A 21,901-nucleotide genomic window follows, 5' to 3' on the forward strand; every position below is an offset into this window, starting at 1 on the left:
TCACAAAGGGTCTCTTCCCATGGTAGGGAGTTTGGACTTAATCCTAGAAATGATGGGAGCCATTGAAGTAAGATCTTAAGCCAACGGGAATTCTTTCTACATCTTCTGAAATGCAGAAAATGTATCAAAGACGATGAGAGGAAGAGAGAACAGGCTGCTGCAAAAAAGCAAACATAGCAAAAGTGGTGGCCTGTGCTAGGCCAGTGGCCAGTAGGGACAGAGACAAACAGTTGGAGGAAAGAGATTTTATATATCAATTTAACTCTAGTTTGGGTACTTCAGCTAAACAGGTGTTGGTACCAATTCTGATATATAAATACAAAGAAAAATGGGCAAAGATGGGTGGAATGTGGGAGCTGATAACTTCAGTTTCTGAAAATGTTGAGTTTAAGGTATTTATACCATATTTAAGGGAGGATAGCCAATAAATGATTGGATATATGGAACTACAGCTTGGGATAGACAAATCTGGAATTCATCAACATATATAAAGTAACCAATGACAAAAATTAAGATCACCCAGTGAGAAGAGAGCCAAGGTCAGAACCTAAAGGAATACCAACTTATCAGGTTAAGCAGAGAAAGAAGCCCACAAAAGAGGGTGAAGAGAGCAATGGAGGAGATGAGACAAGGTCACAGACCAGGGGAAGAAAAATGGTCAAAGAGGAGGGAATGATCATCAAGACCAGTGCTGCTCAAAGGTTAAGAAAGACAATAATGTGGGTTACTTCAGAAAAGCTTGATTCTGAAAGAAGTAGAAATAAATAGTAGTAGTGATTGAAGAGTCCTGGGATCCAGGCAAATATATGCAATATAGACATTTTTTAAAAGGGAGAAACTCAGCTGAGTTTGGATGTTATTGAGAAAAGGAATGAGTTTGCATATTCACAGGTCAAAGAAAGAGCTCCATATCATAAGATGGAATGAAAAAGCAGAAAGATAGGGCCTCAGGTAGGTTCACCTTGTACTTGATGGGGAACAGATGAGGTCTGATTTAGAGATTCTTTAACTAATACACATTTAATTAGATCCACTTTAATATGACAGCAGGCTTCCATTCTGAGAGGGAACAGAACCCAAGTACCCTTCCTCTTTTTCCTTTTATTGTCCTCATTATCTCAATGAACCACCACTGAGAAGGAACTTACCATGTGGGTAAATTTAGTTCCTCATTACAGTTATTTTTCTTATGTCCTTATGTTGTGGCTGTTGATGTTCTCAATATAAAGGATTTAATATTCTTATTGTCTTTGAAAAAAATGTCTCTAATTTGTCAAATGTACATTCTTCTTCAATGAAACTTAAGCCAATTTAGAGTCTTTCATTTGAAAGTTTTGTCTTTATATTAATAACATATGTATAAAATTTTGGCAAAATGTACTGTATATATCCAGTAATGACTTACTAATTCTCCTTGTTTAAAAAAAAAAAGATAGCACTCTGATGATAACCAGAGCTATGAAAACAGCAAACAAGTGTTCAGATGTAAAAGGCTCTGATTCTTTTATCTCTACCTTCACAATCAGAGATATTACTTCAAAACAAACAAATGACATAGAAACTACTCTTTAATTTTCAGGACACAAGGTCCTTTTTATAAATGTCTGGTTCCTCTCATTAAATGGGAGCTTTAAGGATGATGTTACTCTCAAAATTTACTATCTTCCAGGAAAAACTTTCCAACAAAATTAAAAAATAATTAAATGTATAATATATATATATATACACACACACATACATGTATATATTATAGGTACATAGGTTATGTATTATATAGTTTGAGAAATCTTGCATTGTAATTTACACTATATATATATATATATATATATATATATATATATATATATATATGGCTTTCAAACTTTTAAAAAATTTTTTTTATTAGTTACACATGACAGTACATCGATCTTGACATATGATACATCTGAATCAAATGGGGTATAATTTCTCATTTTTCTGAGTGCACAGGTTGCAGAATCACATTGGTCATACAGTCTCGTATATACACACAGCAATACTAGTGTCTATTTTATTGTGCTCAAACTTAACAAAGAAAGTACATGAATTTTTTAAGTATTAGCACTTGTCTCTAGCACTTTCAAATCACCAACTTAATATTATTTCAACATCCTAGCAATAAGAATCAATCCTTCCCATCAGTACATATCAATATTGTGTCTGTGAATATGTGAGAAGCATAGAGTGCAGCCTGTGACCCACAAGGCAGAAATCAACAAAATCTATGTTTAATGGAACCAAACCTAAATAGACATTTAGAGATAAAACTAATCCAGCTGTTATCTGCAGACCACACTCCCTGTTGTTTTGTTTTGTTTTTCACCAACAGTAAATAAGGTCCAACTCAGACCCTGAGACATAGTCCTTTCCACTTCCCACCTTGTACGTATATAAATAAATTCTGTTATTGCTATCTAAGAGGTGTCCTGACTTATTTATGGCTATATTTTAGAGTCATCCTTAAAACATCTGTGGAAATGATAGGCTTAATGTTCTGTATTGATCTGGGCTCTGCTTTTGACTCACTTGGATACTGGCTGTTAGGCAAGACTCCAAGCCAGACCTGAAGATAGGCCATTAAAACTTAAGTGACGGCATATACGTCTTCTCCTTCACTGGCAAGAATATACCCAACAATCTGGCAGTTCATGAGACAAATATAGAATTTAAGACAATCTCTGCTATCTTTGTGTGTCCTTAAAAAACAAAGACCAGGGAGCCAAGAGAAATAACAAAAGAAAACAAACTCTTGAATGACATCATTTTGTTGACTGCAACAGACTTAGTGAGGGGAAAGTCATTACCTGGCACCAATGCATTTTCTGCCAGCTCACAAATGTTTTAGCTGGTGCACAGTTACCACATCATTTCTCTCTAAGACATATTTTCTGGAAGCTCTACTAGGCAACTTATGGTCAGGATCAGTCCTCCTCATACCAAATAGGCAAATATAGGAATGACTCAGAAGCAAGGGCTCAAGGTGAGAAAGTACAGAAAGCAGAGCAAGTCAGTAAAAAAGAAGTAGTTATACATGGAAATGTGTCAAACATTGTAGAAAGGGCAGAGGACAATTAGGATCTATTGAGCACCTACTGGGTACCAGATATTGGGTCCAGGTACTTTATATGTGTTATCTTTCTTGATATTTCAATATACTTATGAAGCAGGCATTATGAGCACCATTTAGAAATGACACTGGAGCAAATGACATCTAATTAGTAAGTAGAATCTAGATTTAAGTATGTTCACTCAATTCCAATCTTTAGGCTATTTTTACTTCTCCAAGTAGTTCCATCCCATCTACCACTCTACGCAAAAATTTCCTTTTGATGTTATATCTACACTGCAATTCTACAGCCAGGTATTCTTAAGTGTTAGTTCCAAAAACTTAGTTCAAATCATTCTTTACCTCAAAAAGAGAGATTATCTCCCAGCAATGAGTTCAGTTTTTGGAGAAACAGGCTGGATCTGCTTTCAATCTCAAATGCCTGGTAAGGCAACATAGAAATATTTGTGAGATTGTTATTCTCATCATAGAATGAGCACACATAACATTTTCACCTCTTTTCCAGAAGAAATTGATCAGGGCTTTAAAGCAACAGCCAAGAATTTCTTTATGTAATCTTCCATGGCAGTTTTAGAACATCTGACGCAAAAAGGAATATATCACTTTCCATTATAACAGTTATAATAAAACAAAAAGTTATCATGAATTGAGCATTTCCCATGGGCCAGGTCCTGGTCTAAGATATGTCTTCCATGCATATCTCGCAACACTACCATGATATTAAATGAGGAGACTGAGACTCAGAAGATTTAATTGCTCAAAATCACATGACAAATTAAATGATAAGCAAGGATACCAATCCAGGTCAGTCTGCCTCAATATTCATGTTCCTAAAACACAACGTCATCTCCAACAAATTATTTGTTGCTTGTGTTAGATTAAAATGTGTTCAAATGTCAGACATACAAGAGGAATTATAGGTGAGAGTTACAAACAGGGTGATAGAAGGGGTCATGGATGAATAAGTGAACAACAGATCTACAGCAGACAATTTACATTAATCAGTAATATAACCAAGATGCAATAAAAATTTCTGGATCTCAATCTCTCTCTGTTACAAACCCCCTCCCTTTCATTAGCCAATAAAACAAAAAGGGGGAGAAGATTGCTTAAAATAAGACAAAATTTTCATCTTTAAAGTGGGATTCATTAAAAAAACAATGAAATATTTTTTTTTAATTGATGAATTCCAGGGAAGATTTTTTTTCCAAGTCTTTGAAAGCTAAAATGAATAAAGCATAAGTTTTGGTAAGTATTTGGTCTTACTGGCAGCCACATTTGGAGATCTGAAGTTTTAGCTAGCGCTTCCTCAAATACTGCAATCCTGCAACAAGGCCCACAGCAAACACTGTTCAAAGAAGCTCTTGCTTCACATTTCATGACTCTGCTTTAGCACTGAATGCAGACTGGCACAGGCATTGTGCTGCACTCCTACTGACATTCCTTCCCTTCACCATCACTTACAGCACACCCTGCAGCTAAACTGACCCATGCGTGCAACTCAATAGGCATGAGGATTGGGTTATTCACATAAGAATCAATTTTACATTAGACCAGTATAAAAAGTTGCTTTTAATGTACCAGAAAAGAGGCCAAAAATACACACCATTTCTTTGGGAGTACAAACACCACACTGTCTCCATTTTCAGAGAGAGAGAGAGAGTAGTACAGTGGTCTATAAAATAAAGTTATCAAAATTGAATATTCTATTCAATGTCTTGATTTCAGATCAGAATAATGTTAGGAAGTGACTAAAAAAAGTTATTTTTAATGTAGATTTTACCTCCAGTGTTTGTGGGGATCGAAAATTCTTTCAAAGGCTGTCTCTTAGAATGATGGCCCCATTATGATGATAATAAATTAAAAACAAAACAACTGTTACTAATCCTAACAATAAACCCATTTCCAGATCTAAGATTTCAGTGGTCTTGACCTTGGTTTAGAGTGGAAGTGAAATGTGAAATGCACAGAGGTCTTAAAAGCCAGGGCATAAATCTGGTGAATATCTACATATATTCTTGCCAATTCTTTCATTCTATCCAAACTTATCATTTGAAACCTAGAAATGACTTAACACAATCTGGAGTACTGTTTTGACAGTATTTTTGATTTACAATGATAGATCCATTGCATTTGCCTAGGTTTTAGCATTATGGATTATTTTAAAAAAGAGAATATTAAGACTGGTCTCCTTTGTTTTTTTCTGTAGCTGCTATCACTACATGTCCAAGATATTAGACCTTTTAATTTTTTGTAGGTTAGCTGTTTCAAGGTTGGTTTAGGATTCAGGGCTGTTCTATATAATATGGCACCTATTGGACTTAATGGAAGCCAATTCATTTAATTTTGGGGAAGATGAAATTCTGTCTTGTCTGAAGACTGAAACTTTGGTCAAATGGCACCTTTTCACAGAAGGAAGAAAAATTAGTATTTCATTTTCTTTTGGGTAGCTATTTTGATTTTGAAGAGACCTAGATATGAGGACTGTGTATAATATATTAACAATAAAAACTAATCTTTAACATTAGTATATATCAATATTGCATCTGAAATGTATGGTCCCTGATACTTGTTGCAATAAAAGCAGAGAAAGATTTAAAAGTTAGAGTCTCTGAAGAATAACATGAGAAGAAAAAGGCAAAATTCACTTTAATTGCAGTAGAAAGCAAAAGCAGCCTGGGGGAAGCCAGACACCCGCAATTACAACTAGGGATTGTCAGGTGCTGGTGAGTATTTGTCTTTTATTTCCACTGAAGCCAGGACAAAAGGAAATGAGATTAAATTGCAACAGGAGGGATTAAAGCTAAACATTAGGGGAAAAAAACCTTCCTGATGAGAACTCTGGTAAGCTAATGGAATACAAAACTAAGAGGCGGTGGAAGCCTATCCCTAGAGACACTGAAGAATAGACATCTATCTTTCTGGGATGGTTTTGATACAGAAGGGCCTAGAATATTAGAATGGAGACTTTTAGATTTTTCTTCCAGTCCTGAAATACTTTATTTAATAGACTGTTTCCTTGGCCCCTCTACTGAAGCTGTGATGAATGAGCCAGGGGAAGCAAGCAGCAGCACCAGTTTATTTTGACCTTGGTTGGATAAAAGCAATGCTCAGAGCTCCTGAGCCACAGCTTATGCCCAGGTGTGGCTAATCCTAGGCTAATTAATGAATGTTTCTCATGAGAATTTCACAGAGTTACAAGTTGGAACCATGCTTCTTCATTAAACAAAAGGTTTGTAAAAAAAGTTTTCTTTTAAAAAGGGAAGCAATCAAATTGTCTGTAATGTGATAGGAAGACTGAATTAAGTTTCATTATCTTGTTCCTACCCAGAATTATCTAGTGTAATACCTTAGACTGGTTTGGAGAAGATCCAATTGTTCTCCATAATATCAGAGCCAAGAAAGATATACTACTACACTATGTACACTGATCTATCCCTCACCAAGCATCTCCTGTGGGCAGACTCTGCTAAGAGCTAGGGGTAACCAATAGCAAGAAACACAACCCCTATCTCCATGGAGCCCACAGCAGGGTTGGGGTATGAGAAAAGATCTTTATAATACAATGTGACTGTAGATACAGTGTATTGGGGAAACAGGGTCAAAGATATGACTCAGGCAGAAAGGAGTGTTAGGTACTGTGGTAGAGGCAGGGAACATGGATGGCCTTAGAAAATATCAGCGCTGCGAAGGACTACAGGGGTCAGTTAGATGGAGTAGGCAAGATGGAAATCCTAGGCAGAAGAGTAGCAAGGCTGGGGACAAGGGAGACCTGAAAACAAGGGGTGGAAATGGTTCCTTCTGGGAGTTGCAGCTGGGTGAGAATGATAGCAGCATAAGTTGCTGGTGGCAAGTGGAATGAAGGGGCTAGAGAGCTAGAATTGACATCATGATTGGACCCTGAGTCATGGTGAGTAACTGGGAGTTAACTGGGAGGCCATGAAGTACATCAAGCTCTGGAGGGAAATGAGCAGACCATATGTGTCTCTATGGGTTGCATAAGATAAAGAAACTCATCTGGCAGCATATGTGACTGAGATTTCTAGTACCTGGATAGTGATTGGGTCAGGTGGGCTTTTGGGTAATTACTGGACTGTTAAATCTCATATGTCCAAGCCATAATCCTATTTTTATTGGGTTAAGTTGCTGTCCAAAACTTCAGCCAGGCTCATTCTGCCTCTGTGCCTGACAGCTAAATGAAGAGATTATAATATTGTGGCAACTCTTGGCATTTATTACTTAGAGAAGAAAAAGAGGTTAAAAAAAGCCTCATTGTTGACTAATTCTATTCTTAAAGAGCAGTTTATATCACTTGTATCTTCCTGACACTAAGAATTTAAAAATAAATGTCAAGAGTCACAGAGTTCTACTTTATCATCATCAAATTTCCTGTGGTTTCTGAGCAATTATCATAGTGCTTTACCCATCAGCTGTGCAATGTTTATTCCTGGTCTCCTACGGACACAAAAATGTTTAGGAAATCAACTACAAAGATTAGTGTGGCCATTGGGGACAATTCTCTTCCTGACGATCATTTTCACCAAAAGCAGGGAGAAGCATTATGAATCATCTGTGACCACTTATGCTTAACCTGAATACATTAAAATTTAATGGCTTTGGCACAAGAAGCCAGTCCTAACCCTGCACATCAAGGCACTAATGTGTTGGGCCTAATTGTACTTAGACAAGTCAGTCAGGAATGTATGGCAGTCAACTCTATTTTGCTGTAAAATGAAAATTATGAATCTCTAATCACAAGCATGGTTTCTTTTTTTAAATTCATTATTCATGATTTCATTCTCTTTAAATTATTCATTTTCCCAAATGTTATTGCAGCAGCCTTTTAAACTTTTCTATTCCTTTACTTTCAAGTGATAAATGCCTGAGAAGTGAGCAGTGGCAGGCCTTTTGATTATAACAAAATGCTTTTTCAACATGCTTCTGGCTCTGCTCACAATTATTTTGGACTGTGAATATAGACTGGCTATTCAAGGTTAAGACTGTCACCTTTCATTTGGTCTAGGAAATAAAAGATTCATCTAAAAAGTGGCCCAGTTCGAGAATTTTCATTTCCAATAAAACCCAAATTTTGAAAAAAGGCCTCCTTTATAATCTGGCTCCTGCCCACCTAACTGATGCTACTTCATAGCATTGTCCCCAAACACATGGGCCTCCTTTCCTACCTCCATCAAGTCCTTTGCGTGTTCTGTTCCCTTAAACTGGAATGTCCACCACTCCAATCCCCACTCTTATTCCTGAGACCACCAAGGGATTGTCATATGCTAGCTCTTTTCCAACTTTCCAGTCTCACCTTACATGTTTCCCTACTCAGAAAGGTCTGAGAACCTCCTTTACCTACCATTATCACACTACCCCCTACTCACTGCCCGCATAATATCACAGTTTATCTTTTTTGCTGTTTTTGTACTATTTCCTTCCCCACTAGTCTGGATACTTTATTAGGATAGTCTTTGTCTATTTTGTTCATTGTATACCCAGGTTCTAGTATGGTAATGAGCACAGAGTAAGTACTCCATAAATATTTGTAGAATAAATGAATTTTTAATTCCAAGACACAATTATCAAAGTATATTTTACCTCCAAACCACCTTTTCAGTTAAATAATTTCTATTTGTTGCCGGCTCACCTCGGTTTTATGAACTGACTTCATGAGCCATCAAAGGGTGCCACCAAGCAATCAACAGGCTATATCATAAAACTTGGGATGTTGCATGTCGAGGATTATATCACAGATGCTCACTGACATAAGCATACCGAGATCCTAACAGAGGTAAAGAAAAAAAATTGAGGGGAAGAAAAGTCAAATGTGAAACCATCTTCCTCCCTCAGCATTCTGCAATTCATGAAGGATGTCTGTAGCTAACTGTAGGATGGCTGGAAAGAAGAGTCTAGAAACAGCTTATCAACTTAGATGGACTCCTTAGAAATGCCACAGATCCCTGTGCAGCTTAGTTTCAGACTGAACCCTCCTCTTGGGTAGAGAAAGAGGACGCACTTTGTCCAGGATTGCCCCTCATCAGCTGTCATGGTCCATTATCACTACCCTCTTCACTGGAGCCCCATCTGACAATGAATCACTAACCCCCCCAAAGCACCAAAGCTAAATACAAAAGGAGTAGAACTAAATGGGTAGAGTTAATAGAGGGTAAGTCTCTGACTAAATTTCATTTCCACAGTAAAAAACAAAATTTGAATGGTACCTTTGAGCATGTTATGCGTTTTCAAATTAAGTGATGGTTCTGGCTAGCACACAATGTATTACTACCATAAGGAAAGCTTAGGTTCAGATATTAAATATAAATTAATGATGATGGGCTTTAAAGTAATTCAAAGTTACTCAAATGGAAACTGAGCATGTAATTACTAGACCCTTTGGCAGATGAAAATGAAAAAAAGCAAAAGATCTTCAGATAAGCAGTCCAATTAAGCACCTTGGGATTATTGAGAGATGATTTTACAAGTATTTAAGACAGGGTTATCATAGTATTTTTTGGAGTACCAATAAGTTCTTCACAACACGTCTTTGAAATATTATTATTGGCATTTGCAGGAGAATTGAAGCCAGGGAAGGAAAGGTAACTGGTTTCGTTAGAAAATTCATGCCTAAAATGACAACAGAAAGGGGTTTAAGTAAGTACTTGTTGAATAACTGATGAGCCAGATAAAGATTAGAGAAATGGAAAAGCTTAAATTTCAACTCCCAGTCCTACATACAACCCTTTAGATTAGGCAGGTCTTCTTGCAGGCCAGCTTGGACTTCTCATTACTCATTAAAACAAGATTTTGGAATGCCTCCTAAAGTCATTCAAACTGCCCTTTTGTACCTTAGGTGGCTAACGTGGCAATATAATTTACAGAGGATACATTATGTTAGACCTTACAGCAGATCTGTGATGTTCTCAGATGCCCACCAAGGACTCCAGCAAATTGACACCTCTAAAGTCATTTTCCTGGCATCTCAAGATGAATTTAGTGCCAGGTCTTCAAATATGAATAGCTCATATGTCATCCCATTATGCCACCTGGCCTCTGACCAGCACACCTTTAAAATAGATTTATTTAGGCTATAAACTTACAGGACAGTGCCTCTGTCTTCAAATATATTACATTTAAACAGCTGGGAAAATAAAAATTCCAATTTTCCAATGCTGAAATTTCTGAAGCTAATTTGAGAAACACTATGGAGAAGACTATCAAATTCTATTAAAGACACAAACTTAGATGATGTTTTATAATGTACTAAGGGAAAAACACACAAGAAGCAAAATTTCAGACTGGGAAAACTCTTGAAAGTTCATCACTCTTGTGTTTCACTTGAGGCTCAGTTAACATGATAGGTGATAAGGGTTTCACAACTTTAATTTTTAAAAAGTTTCAGATAGGGAACAAATTCCATTAGAACTGTGGAGTGTATTACTTATTCTCTATTAATAAACTCATTCATTCCTGTTGCCCTGAAAGATACCACTGTCTAATAATTTTTTATAGATTCTGAATTAACCCATAATTAGGATATTCTCAAGGAAATCCAAGTATGCAGTGTTTTAAAACACCATGCTCTGCCACATGTTGTCAGCTGTAATAAACAAAAATAGTCATAATGGAATTTATACTCACATGGATTTCATGTCTTCATTTATAACACAGAGCAATTAGAGAAACAGTATAAAGCTAAGTGCCACTGGGCAGTACTGTGACAGTAACAGGTTGAAGCATATGAAATTGCTAACATTATTTAATCTAGGAGTGAGAGTAGTCAGCAAAGGGTTGAATATTCAGGGAAGCCTTTCTCCAGGAAAGGCAGACATTGGATGAGCACTCACGGACAAAACTAAACTCATAATCTGTCCCCTTCAAACTCTATCCTCTTCCAAAGATGCCTTTTCAATGAATGGCTCACCAGCTACCTGGAACCAGCCAAATGGAGCTCTCCCTGATACCTCTTTTCCCCCTGAACCCTTCTCTCCAATCAACTACCAAGCCCTGCTGATTTCATCTCCATTGTTGATTCGTAGGTCTGAGCCTCCATCATCTCTTGCCCTCATTGTATTTATCTCATTTTGTAATTGAACATTTTTTCCTATAAATACTTATTAATTTATTTTTTTAAAAAATGTGCTGTTAACCTTTTTATGGGGCAACAAGCTATGTGAAAATTACAAAACTTTTTGTCAAATGTAATATTGAGAGTGCTTTTGACATAGTTCGCTGGTTTTTCACCTGTATCAGTATATACTGCGCAATGGGCAAGGCTAGAATCCACGAACCAAGCAGCAAAGATCTCAAGCTAAATAAGGTAGAAAGATTTTGGGAAACAAAATGTATGTATGCTGACTTCATAAACTGAAAATATAGGCTACATGACAACTGAGACTATGTCTGTTTTGCTCACCATTGTTTTTCTATTGCTTGCTAAAGTTCCTGGAATGTAAGGAAAGAATAAGTAAAGAAACTGGTATAACTGAATGTTTAGTCAGCTTTTTCACTTTTGTGACTAAATGACCTGACAAGAACAATTTTAAAGGAGGAAAAATTTATTTGGGGACTCATGGCTTCAGAGGTCTTAATCCACAGACAGCCAGCTTGAGGTGAGGTAAAACATCACAGCAGAAGAGTGTGGTGGAGGTAAGTGGCTCACAAGATGATCAGAAAGCAGAGAGAGACTCCACTTGCCTGATATAAAATATATACCCTAAAGGCATGCCCCCAGTGCCCACCTACTCCAATCACAACATACACACCTTCAATTACCACTCAGTTAATCCCCATTAGGGGGATTAATTTACTGTTGGGTTACGGCTCTCATAACCCAGTCATTTCACCTCTGAATGCTCTTACATTGTCTCACACATGAGCTTTTGGGGAACATATCACATCCAAACCACAACACTGGAGCTAACAGTTCAAAATAAAGAGAAGATGCCGAGCATGCATGAGGCCCTGGATTCAGTTTCCAGTGCCACAAAAGGGAAAAAAAGAAGAGGAATAAGAGAAGGAACAAGTAAGCTAGATAATGATGAGCTTGGACCTAAAATAATAAGTTTGGAATTGCTCTAGTTAGAAAACTTGGGATTTTTCTGTGTCCTCTGAAGAAAAAACAAGATGGGATATGGGCTCATTGATATGTCATCTATATTGGCTATCCCTATATACTAAAAAAAAAAAGTCTATCAAGATACATGTAAAACTTTTCATTAGTGATAAGGAATGAATATATATAAGAAGAAATGTTGCAAAACCTATAAGACTCCAGGTAGAAGAAGTATGCCACTCCTATCTCTGCCCTTACCATGTTCCATGTGCTGACCTTGGAAATCCTCCCTCTCTTGGCTTCCATGTGGCTACTTTCTCACAGTTTCCCTCTTACTCATTCCTTGGCTGCTTCTCCTCAATTTCCGATGTTGGCTCCTGCCCTTCTACCTGACCTCTAGATGTTGGAAGTCACTCAGCTTAGATCAGACCCCTTCTCTTTCCTCTCCCCATGTAAGTGAGTCCATCCAGCTTGGAACAACACAAATAGCTTCCATCTCCCAACAGTCTATCTGCAGTTCAGACTTTAACTTTGCACTCCAGTCCACTTGACATCTACAAGTGGATGCCAGCCAGGCCTCTCAGATGGAACGCAGCCAAAACTGAGCCTCTGGTTCTGCCATCCCCCAACCCACATCCTACAATACTGTTCTTCCCTCAGACTCTCCCAGTTCACCAACAGCAGTACTGTCTACCTCTTCACTAAAGCCAATATTCCAGAAATCATTTCTTTCCCCTCCCTTTATTTCATCCTCTACATGCAGTCCACCACCAAGTTCTATATATTTTGGCCTCTAAAATATGCCTTAGATCTGTTTCTACCTCTTTTGACACAACCCATCAAGATGGCCTCTCACTCACACATCTACAATAGTCTCTTTAGCTATCTCTGTTTCTATTCCAGCTATTTTCTAATACATTCCCCATACACCAGTCATAGTAATTTTTAAAAGCATAGATAAGATCATGTATCTTCCCTACTTAAGACTACTTGATAGCTTCCTTCTATTCACTGGATAACTATCATTTAAATTCCTTGCATGGAATGTAAGGAACAGTACATGATATAGCTCTTCCTGCAAACTCTCTTCATCCACCAAGAAATCTCTCAACTCTTCTTTCACCACAATTAATACAACCTGCAATTTTCCTATTTTGTTTTATAACTGTCTATTATCTGGCTCCCCCACAGAATGTGAGCTCCATCAGGGTAAGAATCTTGTCTCTCTCTTATTTAATAATCATATTATTAATAATCTTCTTAATAATCAGCTCTATATGTGAACACTGTGGCAGTATAAAAAATAGCTGTTAATTGAAAACAAAATTGTCCTATTTTATAAATAGATAAATTTCATAAATAAATTTCACCCTTTTAAGGACCTTATATGTGTTCATTATGTTGTTAATCTTTTTTCCAGGGTCAAAACAAGAATTGTCACATATGCTTCATTCTAAATTCATATTTAAGAGGCCACAATGTAACTGATACAATATATAAGTCTGGAAGAGAGTTTTTAAAAAGACAGTTTATAAAATAACATGAATAGTCAGGAGGCATTACTGAAACAAAGGAGAACTGAGAAAAGTTTAGAAATGGGAAAGGAATAACATTAAAGAACTATCTGACAGGTCAAGTGAGGTTAATTTGAAGATATAAGGTCTCTGAGGAAATAAGAAAAGGAGGGATGCAATTGATCCATCAGTTGTCGTTAGGATATCCATTCCATGCAGACAGAGCTGGTATAATAGGGAAATACAATAATACAACTCATAACAAAGATCCAAATATGAATTATATTTCAGCTATAAAGAAAAAGTCCAAGAGATCATAAGCAAGAATAACAGGAGTCACAGAAGACTTCTTACAGGAAAGTGACCTATAAATCGAGATATGAGAATGTATACAAGTTAGCCAGTGAACATGTGTATATGGAGTAGGGTGGCAGGCAAGGGCAGAGTGGGGGTGTTTGGGAGTGAATAGAAGACATTTTCAAGCATATGCAAAGACCAGAGGCAGAAAGAAGTTTGATGAGTGAAGGCAAAGGAGACTTGTGCAGCCAGGATGGAATGGGCAAGGGGAATTGGGAGGGAGAGTTGTAGATGGAGAAGTGGATAGAGAGAGCGAGCCAGGAGAAGTAGAGACCTCCAGGCCAAGGAATGCCTGATTTTGATCCTAAGACTAAGCATGTCTTTTCCTGAGAAAGAACAGAAAGACAAAAGATAAATAAAATTACCAATAAATTTTGAAGTGAAGTAGTGGAAAGTGAAGTCTGCTCTGGAAAGGCTTGAGCTCCCCAGGTACAGCAGAAGAGAGGTCTTCTGTGCAGAAGACCTAAACTAAACAGTGCATTTAGGAGAAAAGAGATTTGAGTTTGAGCAAAACAACAGAAATTAACTCTTGGGAAAAAGATAGAAATTCACTCAAAAACCTGATTAGCAGAGAAAGGCTCAGGTAATGTCACACAGCATGAAAGGAGGCAGAAGGAATAGGTCAGTTTTATGTTTAATTTTAGCATTCATTTCTAGTTACAGAGTACATCTAAGAATAGACAAAGATTTGCCCAGGTCTAGGAACTATCATGGAACCTTGAGGAGAAATCCACAAGTTTCAAGAGTGAAGAATACAGGCCAGTTGAGGGACAGACGAAGGTGGATGCATTTGCCAGGAGGTGGGGTGGGGACAACAGAGAACAGAGTAGCATAAAGGAGAAAGAGAGGAAATAATGGTTCAGCAAGTGATTCAATTCAAATTAATTCCACAAAGATCTGTTGAATACCTTTTAGTTCCAATTGTATTAAATTCTAAATATGTGGGAATGAATCACGGTCTCTGCCCTCAGAGATGATACCATGAGACAGCAGACTTTTAACAGTCGCTAATAAACTCAAAGGCACAATGAAGATAATAAGAATATTATTTTTATGGCATAAAATGTTTTAATGATCATTACAGCCAGTTTGTTAAATTTCTTTATTAGGAAAACTTCTCAAGAATTGCTTTGCTTCTTTTCTGAAAACTGAAACAGATTTTTTGATCAGACAATTTTAATATTAACAGTAATAAACTAATCTAAATATTATGGAACCAAACAGAATTGAACTAGTAACATAATGAATCTGTCTCAAATAATAAAATATGACAGCTTCTTATTTCACTAAATGAAGAAAAATAGAAAGAGGCTTGGGTCCTAAAAAAGATATAAACAAAAATTGCCAGGTGCAGTAGAGCACACTCCTAATCCCAGCATGGCTCAGGAGGCTCAGGTGGAAGGATCTTGAATTCAAAGCCAGCCTTAGTAACTTATCGAGATCCTGTCTCTAAATAAAATATTAAAAGGGCTGGGGATGTTGTTCAGTGGTTAGTGCCTTTGGGTTCAATCCCTGGTATAAAAAAAAAAAAAGATTTATAATCAGCCCTCTTCCCCTCATCTTGATTTACTTTTCTGCATTGTACTTTTCATTGTTTGAACTTTGTTTTCCTGTATAGTGACTGTCCCCTGCCAGCATGCAAATTCCCTGAGGGTCAGGATTGTGTCTGTCTGGTTCACCACTGTGCCTCAGTACCTAGAACAACACCTGCCCAGAGTAAGCACTCACAAATCACCTTAGGGTTCTGAATCTTGGGTGGTATATCATGTGATTTTTAATGCAAATAACAGAGAAAGTATATAACTTATTGATTTTTGTATGAGTTTACACATTAAATTTAAAAAATCATCACAGTCTGGTGTTTTACTTAATTCTGAAAGGAAATATGTCTTTAAAAAAAGATTAAAAAACATGAGGCATTTATTTGCACAAGTATGCAGTCGTGTATACTGACTATTTGTTTATAAGATGTGCTTTATTGAACTTGATCTTTTTCATTGAAACCCAACCAGACTTCTGCACCTACCTGCCATGATTTTTGTTTGTGACTACAGTGGCAATAAACTGGAGCCTGCCCCCCCACCCCCCCACCCCCGCTTTACCTTGATATTCACTAGGACAATGTATTTGCTTCTTATTTACATGTGTAGTGGTTTCCAAGACTATTTTAAACAAATGACAAAAATATCTTAGTTCAACCAATGTGCAAACACCTGTACTAAATAAAAACTACCTATTAGCATTAGCATAAATCATGGCTTCTGAGAGCAAGGGAATGACATCACTGTTTGTAGGTAACATTTACTGTATAATCCTGAACTCTGGTTCAGAAAGCAGACTTGAAAGGAATACAAAAATTCTAGTTAATTAAAATATTTGTTTTAAAACATTAAGCATTTTAAGAATAAAAAGCTAATTATTTTTTAAAGAGCATGGAGTTGAAACATTCTTCTGAACAATAAAAGATGTTTACTTTTTAGAATAGGAATTTTATACGCACTAAGAAACATCAGAAATGAGAACTTGTTTTATTTAAAGTTTTAACTGTTATCCACACTATGTATAAATCAGAAGAGTTTTTGACTCGTCCAACAATTTATTGGAATAAACACACTAAAAATGTTTTTTTTGAATAAAAAGTTTAGTATTAAAAGATTTTTTAAAAGGTTGGCAGCATGGACCTGGCTTAATTCAGCATGACAATTCTGAAAGAATGTCATCTTTTCTTGTCATGGCTAAGCAGTGTCAAAAGTAAAGCATTCCTATTTTTGGACAGTTACATTGCCCAGAATTAAAAGTGACTAAGTAATAGGAATGGGCCCAATTGTTGGGTCTGCCCCATATACATGTAAATACTCTCATCATACATGCATTTAAATTTTTTAAAACAATGATATGTGCATGTATGAATATATAATGACAACTCCCAACATTATGTACAATTATAATGTGCCAATAAAAATAGGGGGAAAAAGAAAATAATGTGACATATAATAAGTCTTTTTAAAAATTTCTTACATACATGACAATAGCGGAATGCATTACAACATTGATTATCCATTCACAGCACAATTTTTCATAACTCTGTATATAAAGTATGTTCATACCAAATTATGCCATTATACATGAGCTCTCATTAGTTTTTTTGCATTTCAATTCTTAATACACCTTTATACCACAATTTATCATATCTCTGTTTGTATATAAGATATGTTGACACCAAATTCACATCTTCATACATGTATTTTGTATAATGATGAGGGTCTCCTTCCACCATCCATGCTATTCCCCTTCTCCCTCACTTTCCTTCCCACACCTATTCCCTATCTAGAGGTAATCTTCCTCACATGCTCTCCCTCCCTACCCCATTTTTAGTCACCCCCCTTATATCAGAGAAGACATTGGGCATTTGTTTTTTGGGGTTTGGCTAACTTCACTTAGCATATTCTTCTCTAATGCCATCCATTTCCCTGCAAATGCCATAATCTTATTCTTTTTTAGTGCTGAGTAATATTCCATTGTGTATAAATGCCACATTTTTTTTTACCCATTCATCCACTGAAGGACATCTCGGTTGGCTCCACAGTTTAACTATTGTGAATTGTGCTGCTATAAACATTGATGTGGCTATTTCCCTGTAGTATAATGTTTTTAGGTCGTTTGGGTATAGTCTGAGAAGAGGAATAACTGGGTCAAATGGTGGTTCCATTCCCAGCTTTCCAAGGAATCTCTATACTGCTTTCCAAATTGGCTGCACCAATTTGCAGTCCCACCAGCAGTGTATGAGTGTACCTTTTTCCCCACATCCTCGCCAGCAATTGTTATTGTTTGTCTTCATAATGGCTGCCATTCTTACTGGAGTGAGATGGTATCTTAGAGTAGTTTTAATTTGCATTTCTCTGATTGCTAGAGATGATAAGCATTTTTTGTATATTTCTTGATTGATTGTATATCCTCTTCTGAGAAGTGTCTGTTCAGGTCCTTAGCCCATTTATTGATTGGATTATTTGTGTTTTTTTGGTGCTTATCTTGTTGAGCTCTTTATATAACCTAGAGATTAGAACTCTATCTGATGTATGAGGGATAAAAATTTGTTCCCAGGATGTAGGCCCTCTATTCACCTCACATATTACTTCTTTTGCCGAGAAAAAAACTTTTTAGTTTGAATCAGTCCCATGTGTTGATTCTTGGTTTTAATTCTTGTGCTATAGGTGTCTTATTAAGGAAGTTGAGGCCTAGCCCCATGTGATGGAGATTAGGGCCTACTTTTTCTTCTATTACACACAGAGTCTCTTGGTTTAATTCCTAGATCCTTGATCCATTTTAAGTTAACTTTTGTGCATGGTGAGAGATAGGGATTCAATTTCATTTTGTTGCATATGGATTTCCAGTTTTCCCAGCACCATTTATTGGAGATGCTATCCTTTCTCCAGTGCATGCTTTTGGCACCTTTGTCTAATGTAAGGTGGTTGTGATTCTGTGACCTCTATTCTTACCATTGGTCTACCATCCTGTTTTGGTGCCAGTAGCATGCTGTTTTTGTTACTATTGCTCTGTAGTATAGTTTAAGGTCTGGTATAGCGATACCACCTATTTCACTCTTCCTGCTTAGAACTGCTTTAGCTATTCTGGGTCTCTTATTTTTCAAGATGAATTTCATGATTGCTTTTTCTATTTCTATGAGGAATGCCATTGGGATTTTGACTGAAATTGCATTGAACCTTTATAGTGCTTTTGGTAGTATGGTCATTTTAATAATATTAATTCTGCCTATCCATGAGCAAGGTAGATCTTTCATTTCTTCTAAGGTGTTCTTCAATTTTTCTCTTTAGGGTTCTATAGTTTTCATTGTATAGATCTTTCACTTCTTTTGTTAAGTTGATTCCTAAGTATTTTATTTATTTTTTTGAGGATATTGTGAATGGGGTAGTTTTCCTCATTTCCTTTTCAGAGGATTTGTCACTCATATACAGAAATGCCTTTGATCTATGGGTGTTGATTTTATATCCTGCCACTTTGCTGAATTCATTTACTAGTTCTAGAAGTTTCTTGGTAGAGTTTTTTGGGTTTTCTAGGTATAGAATCATATCATCAGCAAAAAGTGCTAGTTTAAGTTCTTCTTTTCCTATAGTTATTCCTTTAATTTCTTTCATCTGTCTAATTGCTCTGGCCAGTGTTTCAAGAACTATGTTGAATAGAAGTGGTGAGAGGGCATCCCTGTCTTGTTCCAGATTTTTTCTCAATTTAGAATGATGCTGGCCTGAATCTTAGTGTAGACACCTTTTACAATGTTGAAGTAAGTTCCTGTTATCCCTAGTTTTTCTAGTGTTTTGAACATAAAGGGGTGCTATATTTTATCAAATGCTATTTCTGCATCTATCAAGATGATCATATGGTTTTTTAAGTCTATTGATGTGATAAATTACATTTATTGATTTCCGTATGTTGAATCATCCTTGCATCCCAGGGATGAATCCCACTTGATCATGCTGCACAATCTTTTTGATATGTTTTTGTATCCGATTTGCCAGAATTTTATTGAGGATTTTTGCATCTATATTCATTAGAGATATTGGTCTGAAGTTTTCTTTCTTTGAGGTATCTTTGTCTGGTTTTGGAATCAGGGTGATATTGGCCTCATAGAATGAATTTGGAAGTACTCCCTCTTTTTCTATTTCCTGAAATAGATTGAAGAGTATTGGTATTAGTTCTTTTTTAAAGGTCTTTTAAAACTCAGCTGAATATACATCCAGTCCTGGGCTTTTCTTGGTTGGTAATATTTTGATGGCTTCTTCTATTTCCTCACTTGATATTGGTCTGTTTAAGTTGTGTATATCCTCCTGACTCAATCTGGGCAGATCACATGACTTAAAGAATTCATCATTGCCTTCACTATCTTCTATTTTATTAGAGTATAAGGTTTCAAAATAATTTCTAATTATCTTCTGTATTTCTTTAGTGTCTGTTGTGATATTGCCTTTTTCATCCCATATGCTAGTAATTTGGGTTATCTCTCTTCTTCTCTTCGTTAGCATGGCTAAGGGTCTATCAATCTTATTTATTTTTTCAAATAATCAACTTTTAGTTTTGTCAATTTTTTCTTTTATTTTTATTTCATTGATTTCAGCTCTGACTTTAATTATTTATTGCCTTCTACTGCATTTGCAACTGATTTGTTCTTCTTTTTCTAGGGCTTTGAGATGTAATGTGAGGTCGTTTATTTGTTGGCTTTTTCTTCTTTTGAGGAATAAACTTCATGCAATGAATTTTCCTCTTAGTATTGCTTTCGTAGTGTCCCAGAGATTTTGTATGTTCTGTGTTTTCATTTACCTCTAAGAATTTTTTAATTCCCTCCTTTATATCTTTTGTAACCCATTGTTCATTCAGTAGTATATTGTTCATTCTCCATGTGATGTAGGAAATTTTCTTCCTTATTTTATTGTTGATTTCCAATTTCATTCCATTATGATCAGATAAAATGCATGGTAGTATCTCTACTCTTTTGTATTTGCTAAGAGTTGCCCTGTGGCATAATATGTGGTCTATTTTTGAGAAGGATCCATGTGCTGCTGAGAAAAAAGTGTATCCGCTTGATGTTGGTTGATATATTCTGTATAAGTCAATTAAGTCTAAGTTATTAATTGTGTTATTGAGTTCTATAGTTTCTTTATTCATCTTTTGTTTGGAAGATCTGTCCAATGGGGAGAGAGGTGTGTTAAAATCACCCATGATTATTGTGTTGTGGTCTATTTGACTCTTGAACTTGAGAAGAGTTTGATTGATGAACACAGCTGCACCATTGTTTTGGGCATATATATTAATGATTGGTATGTCTTGTTGGTGTATGGTTCCCTTGAGCAGTATGTAGTGTCCTTCTTTATCCCTTTTGATTAACTTTGGCTTGAAGTCTATTTTATTTGATATGAGTATGGACACCCCTGCTTGCTTCCAAGGTCCATGTGAGTGGTATGATTTTTCCCAAACTTTCACCTTCAGTCTGTGTGTGTCTTTTCTTATCAGATGAGTCTCATGTAGGCAGCATATTGTTGGTTCTTTTTTAAAAATCCATTCTACTAGCCTATGTCTTTTGATTGGTGAGTTTAAGCCATTAACATTTAGGGTTATTATTGAGATATAGTTTCTATTCCCAGCCATATTTATTTATTTTTGTTATTTAACTTGATTTGTTTTTCCTCTTTGATTAGTTTTTCCTTTACTGTACTACCTCCCACTGTTGGTTTTCATTGTTATTTTTCATTTCCTCTTTATGTAATATTTTTCCAAGGATGTTTTGAAGTGCCGGTTTTCTAGTTGCAAATTCTTTCAACTTTTGTTATTGTGGAAGGTCTTTATTTCATCTTCAAACCTAAAGCTTAATTTTGCTGGTTACAAGATTCTTGGTTGGAACCCATTATCTTTCAGCATTTGAAATATGTTGTTCCAGGATCTTGTAGCTTTCAGAGTCTGTGTTGAAAGATCAGCCATTAACCTAATTGGTTTATACCTAAATGTAATCTGCTTCCTTTCTCTTATGGCTTTTAAAATTCTCTCCTTATTCTGTATGTTGGGCATTTTCATTATATTGTGTCTTGGTGTGGATCTCTTGTGATTTTGCACATTCGGCATCCTGTAGGCTTCTAGGATTTGGATTTCCATTTCATTCTTCATTTCTGGAAAGTTTTCTAATATTATTTCATTGAATAGATTGTTCATTCCTTTGGTTTGGACCTCTATACCTTCCTCTATCCAAATAACTCTTAAATTTGGTCTCATTATGGTATCCCATATTTCTTGGATGTGCTGCTTGTGGTTTCTTATCAGTCTCACTATACTGTATGATATATGTTGTTTTCATTGTCTGGTGTTCTGTTTTCTAAGCGTTATACTCTCCTG

The 21,901-nt window shown here is 36.2% G+C and overlaps 1 protein-coding gene across 6 annotated transcripts in view; it reads right to left on the reverse strand.

Moving 5' to 3' along the window:
* Nucleotides 1-21,901, reverse strand: part of BBS9 (Bardet-Biedl syndrome 9) — a 512,444-nt gene that overhangs the window by 46,072 nt on the left and 444,471 nt on the right. Inside the window, exon 22 of one of the 6 annotated variants that reach the window (XM_081288278.1) lies at nt 8,738-8,867. The exons of the other annotated variants lie outside the window; for them this stretch is intronic. Coding sequence (XP_081144404.1) covers nt 8,833-8,867 — 35 coding nt within the window. The 3' untranslated portion in view covers nt 8,738-8,832. Of the gene's footprint in view, nt 1-8,737; nt 8,868-21,901 lie in introns of those variants that run through there. 6 annotated transcript variants of the gene reach the window in all.

This window comes from Spermophilus citellus (genome assembly GCF_964194105.1).
Source record: "Spermophilus citellus genome assembly, chromosome: 3".
Taxonomy (NCBI): domain Eukaryota; kingdom Metazoa; phylum Chordata; class Mammalia; order Rodentia; family Sciuridae; genus Spermophilus; species Spermophilus citellus.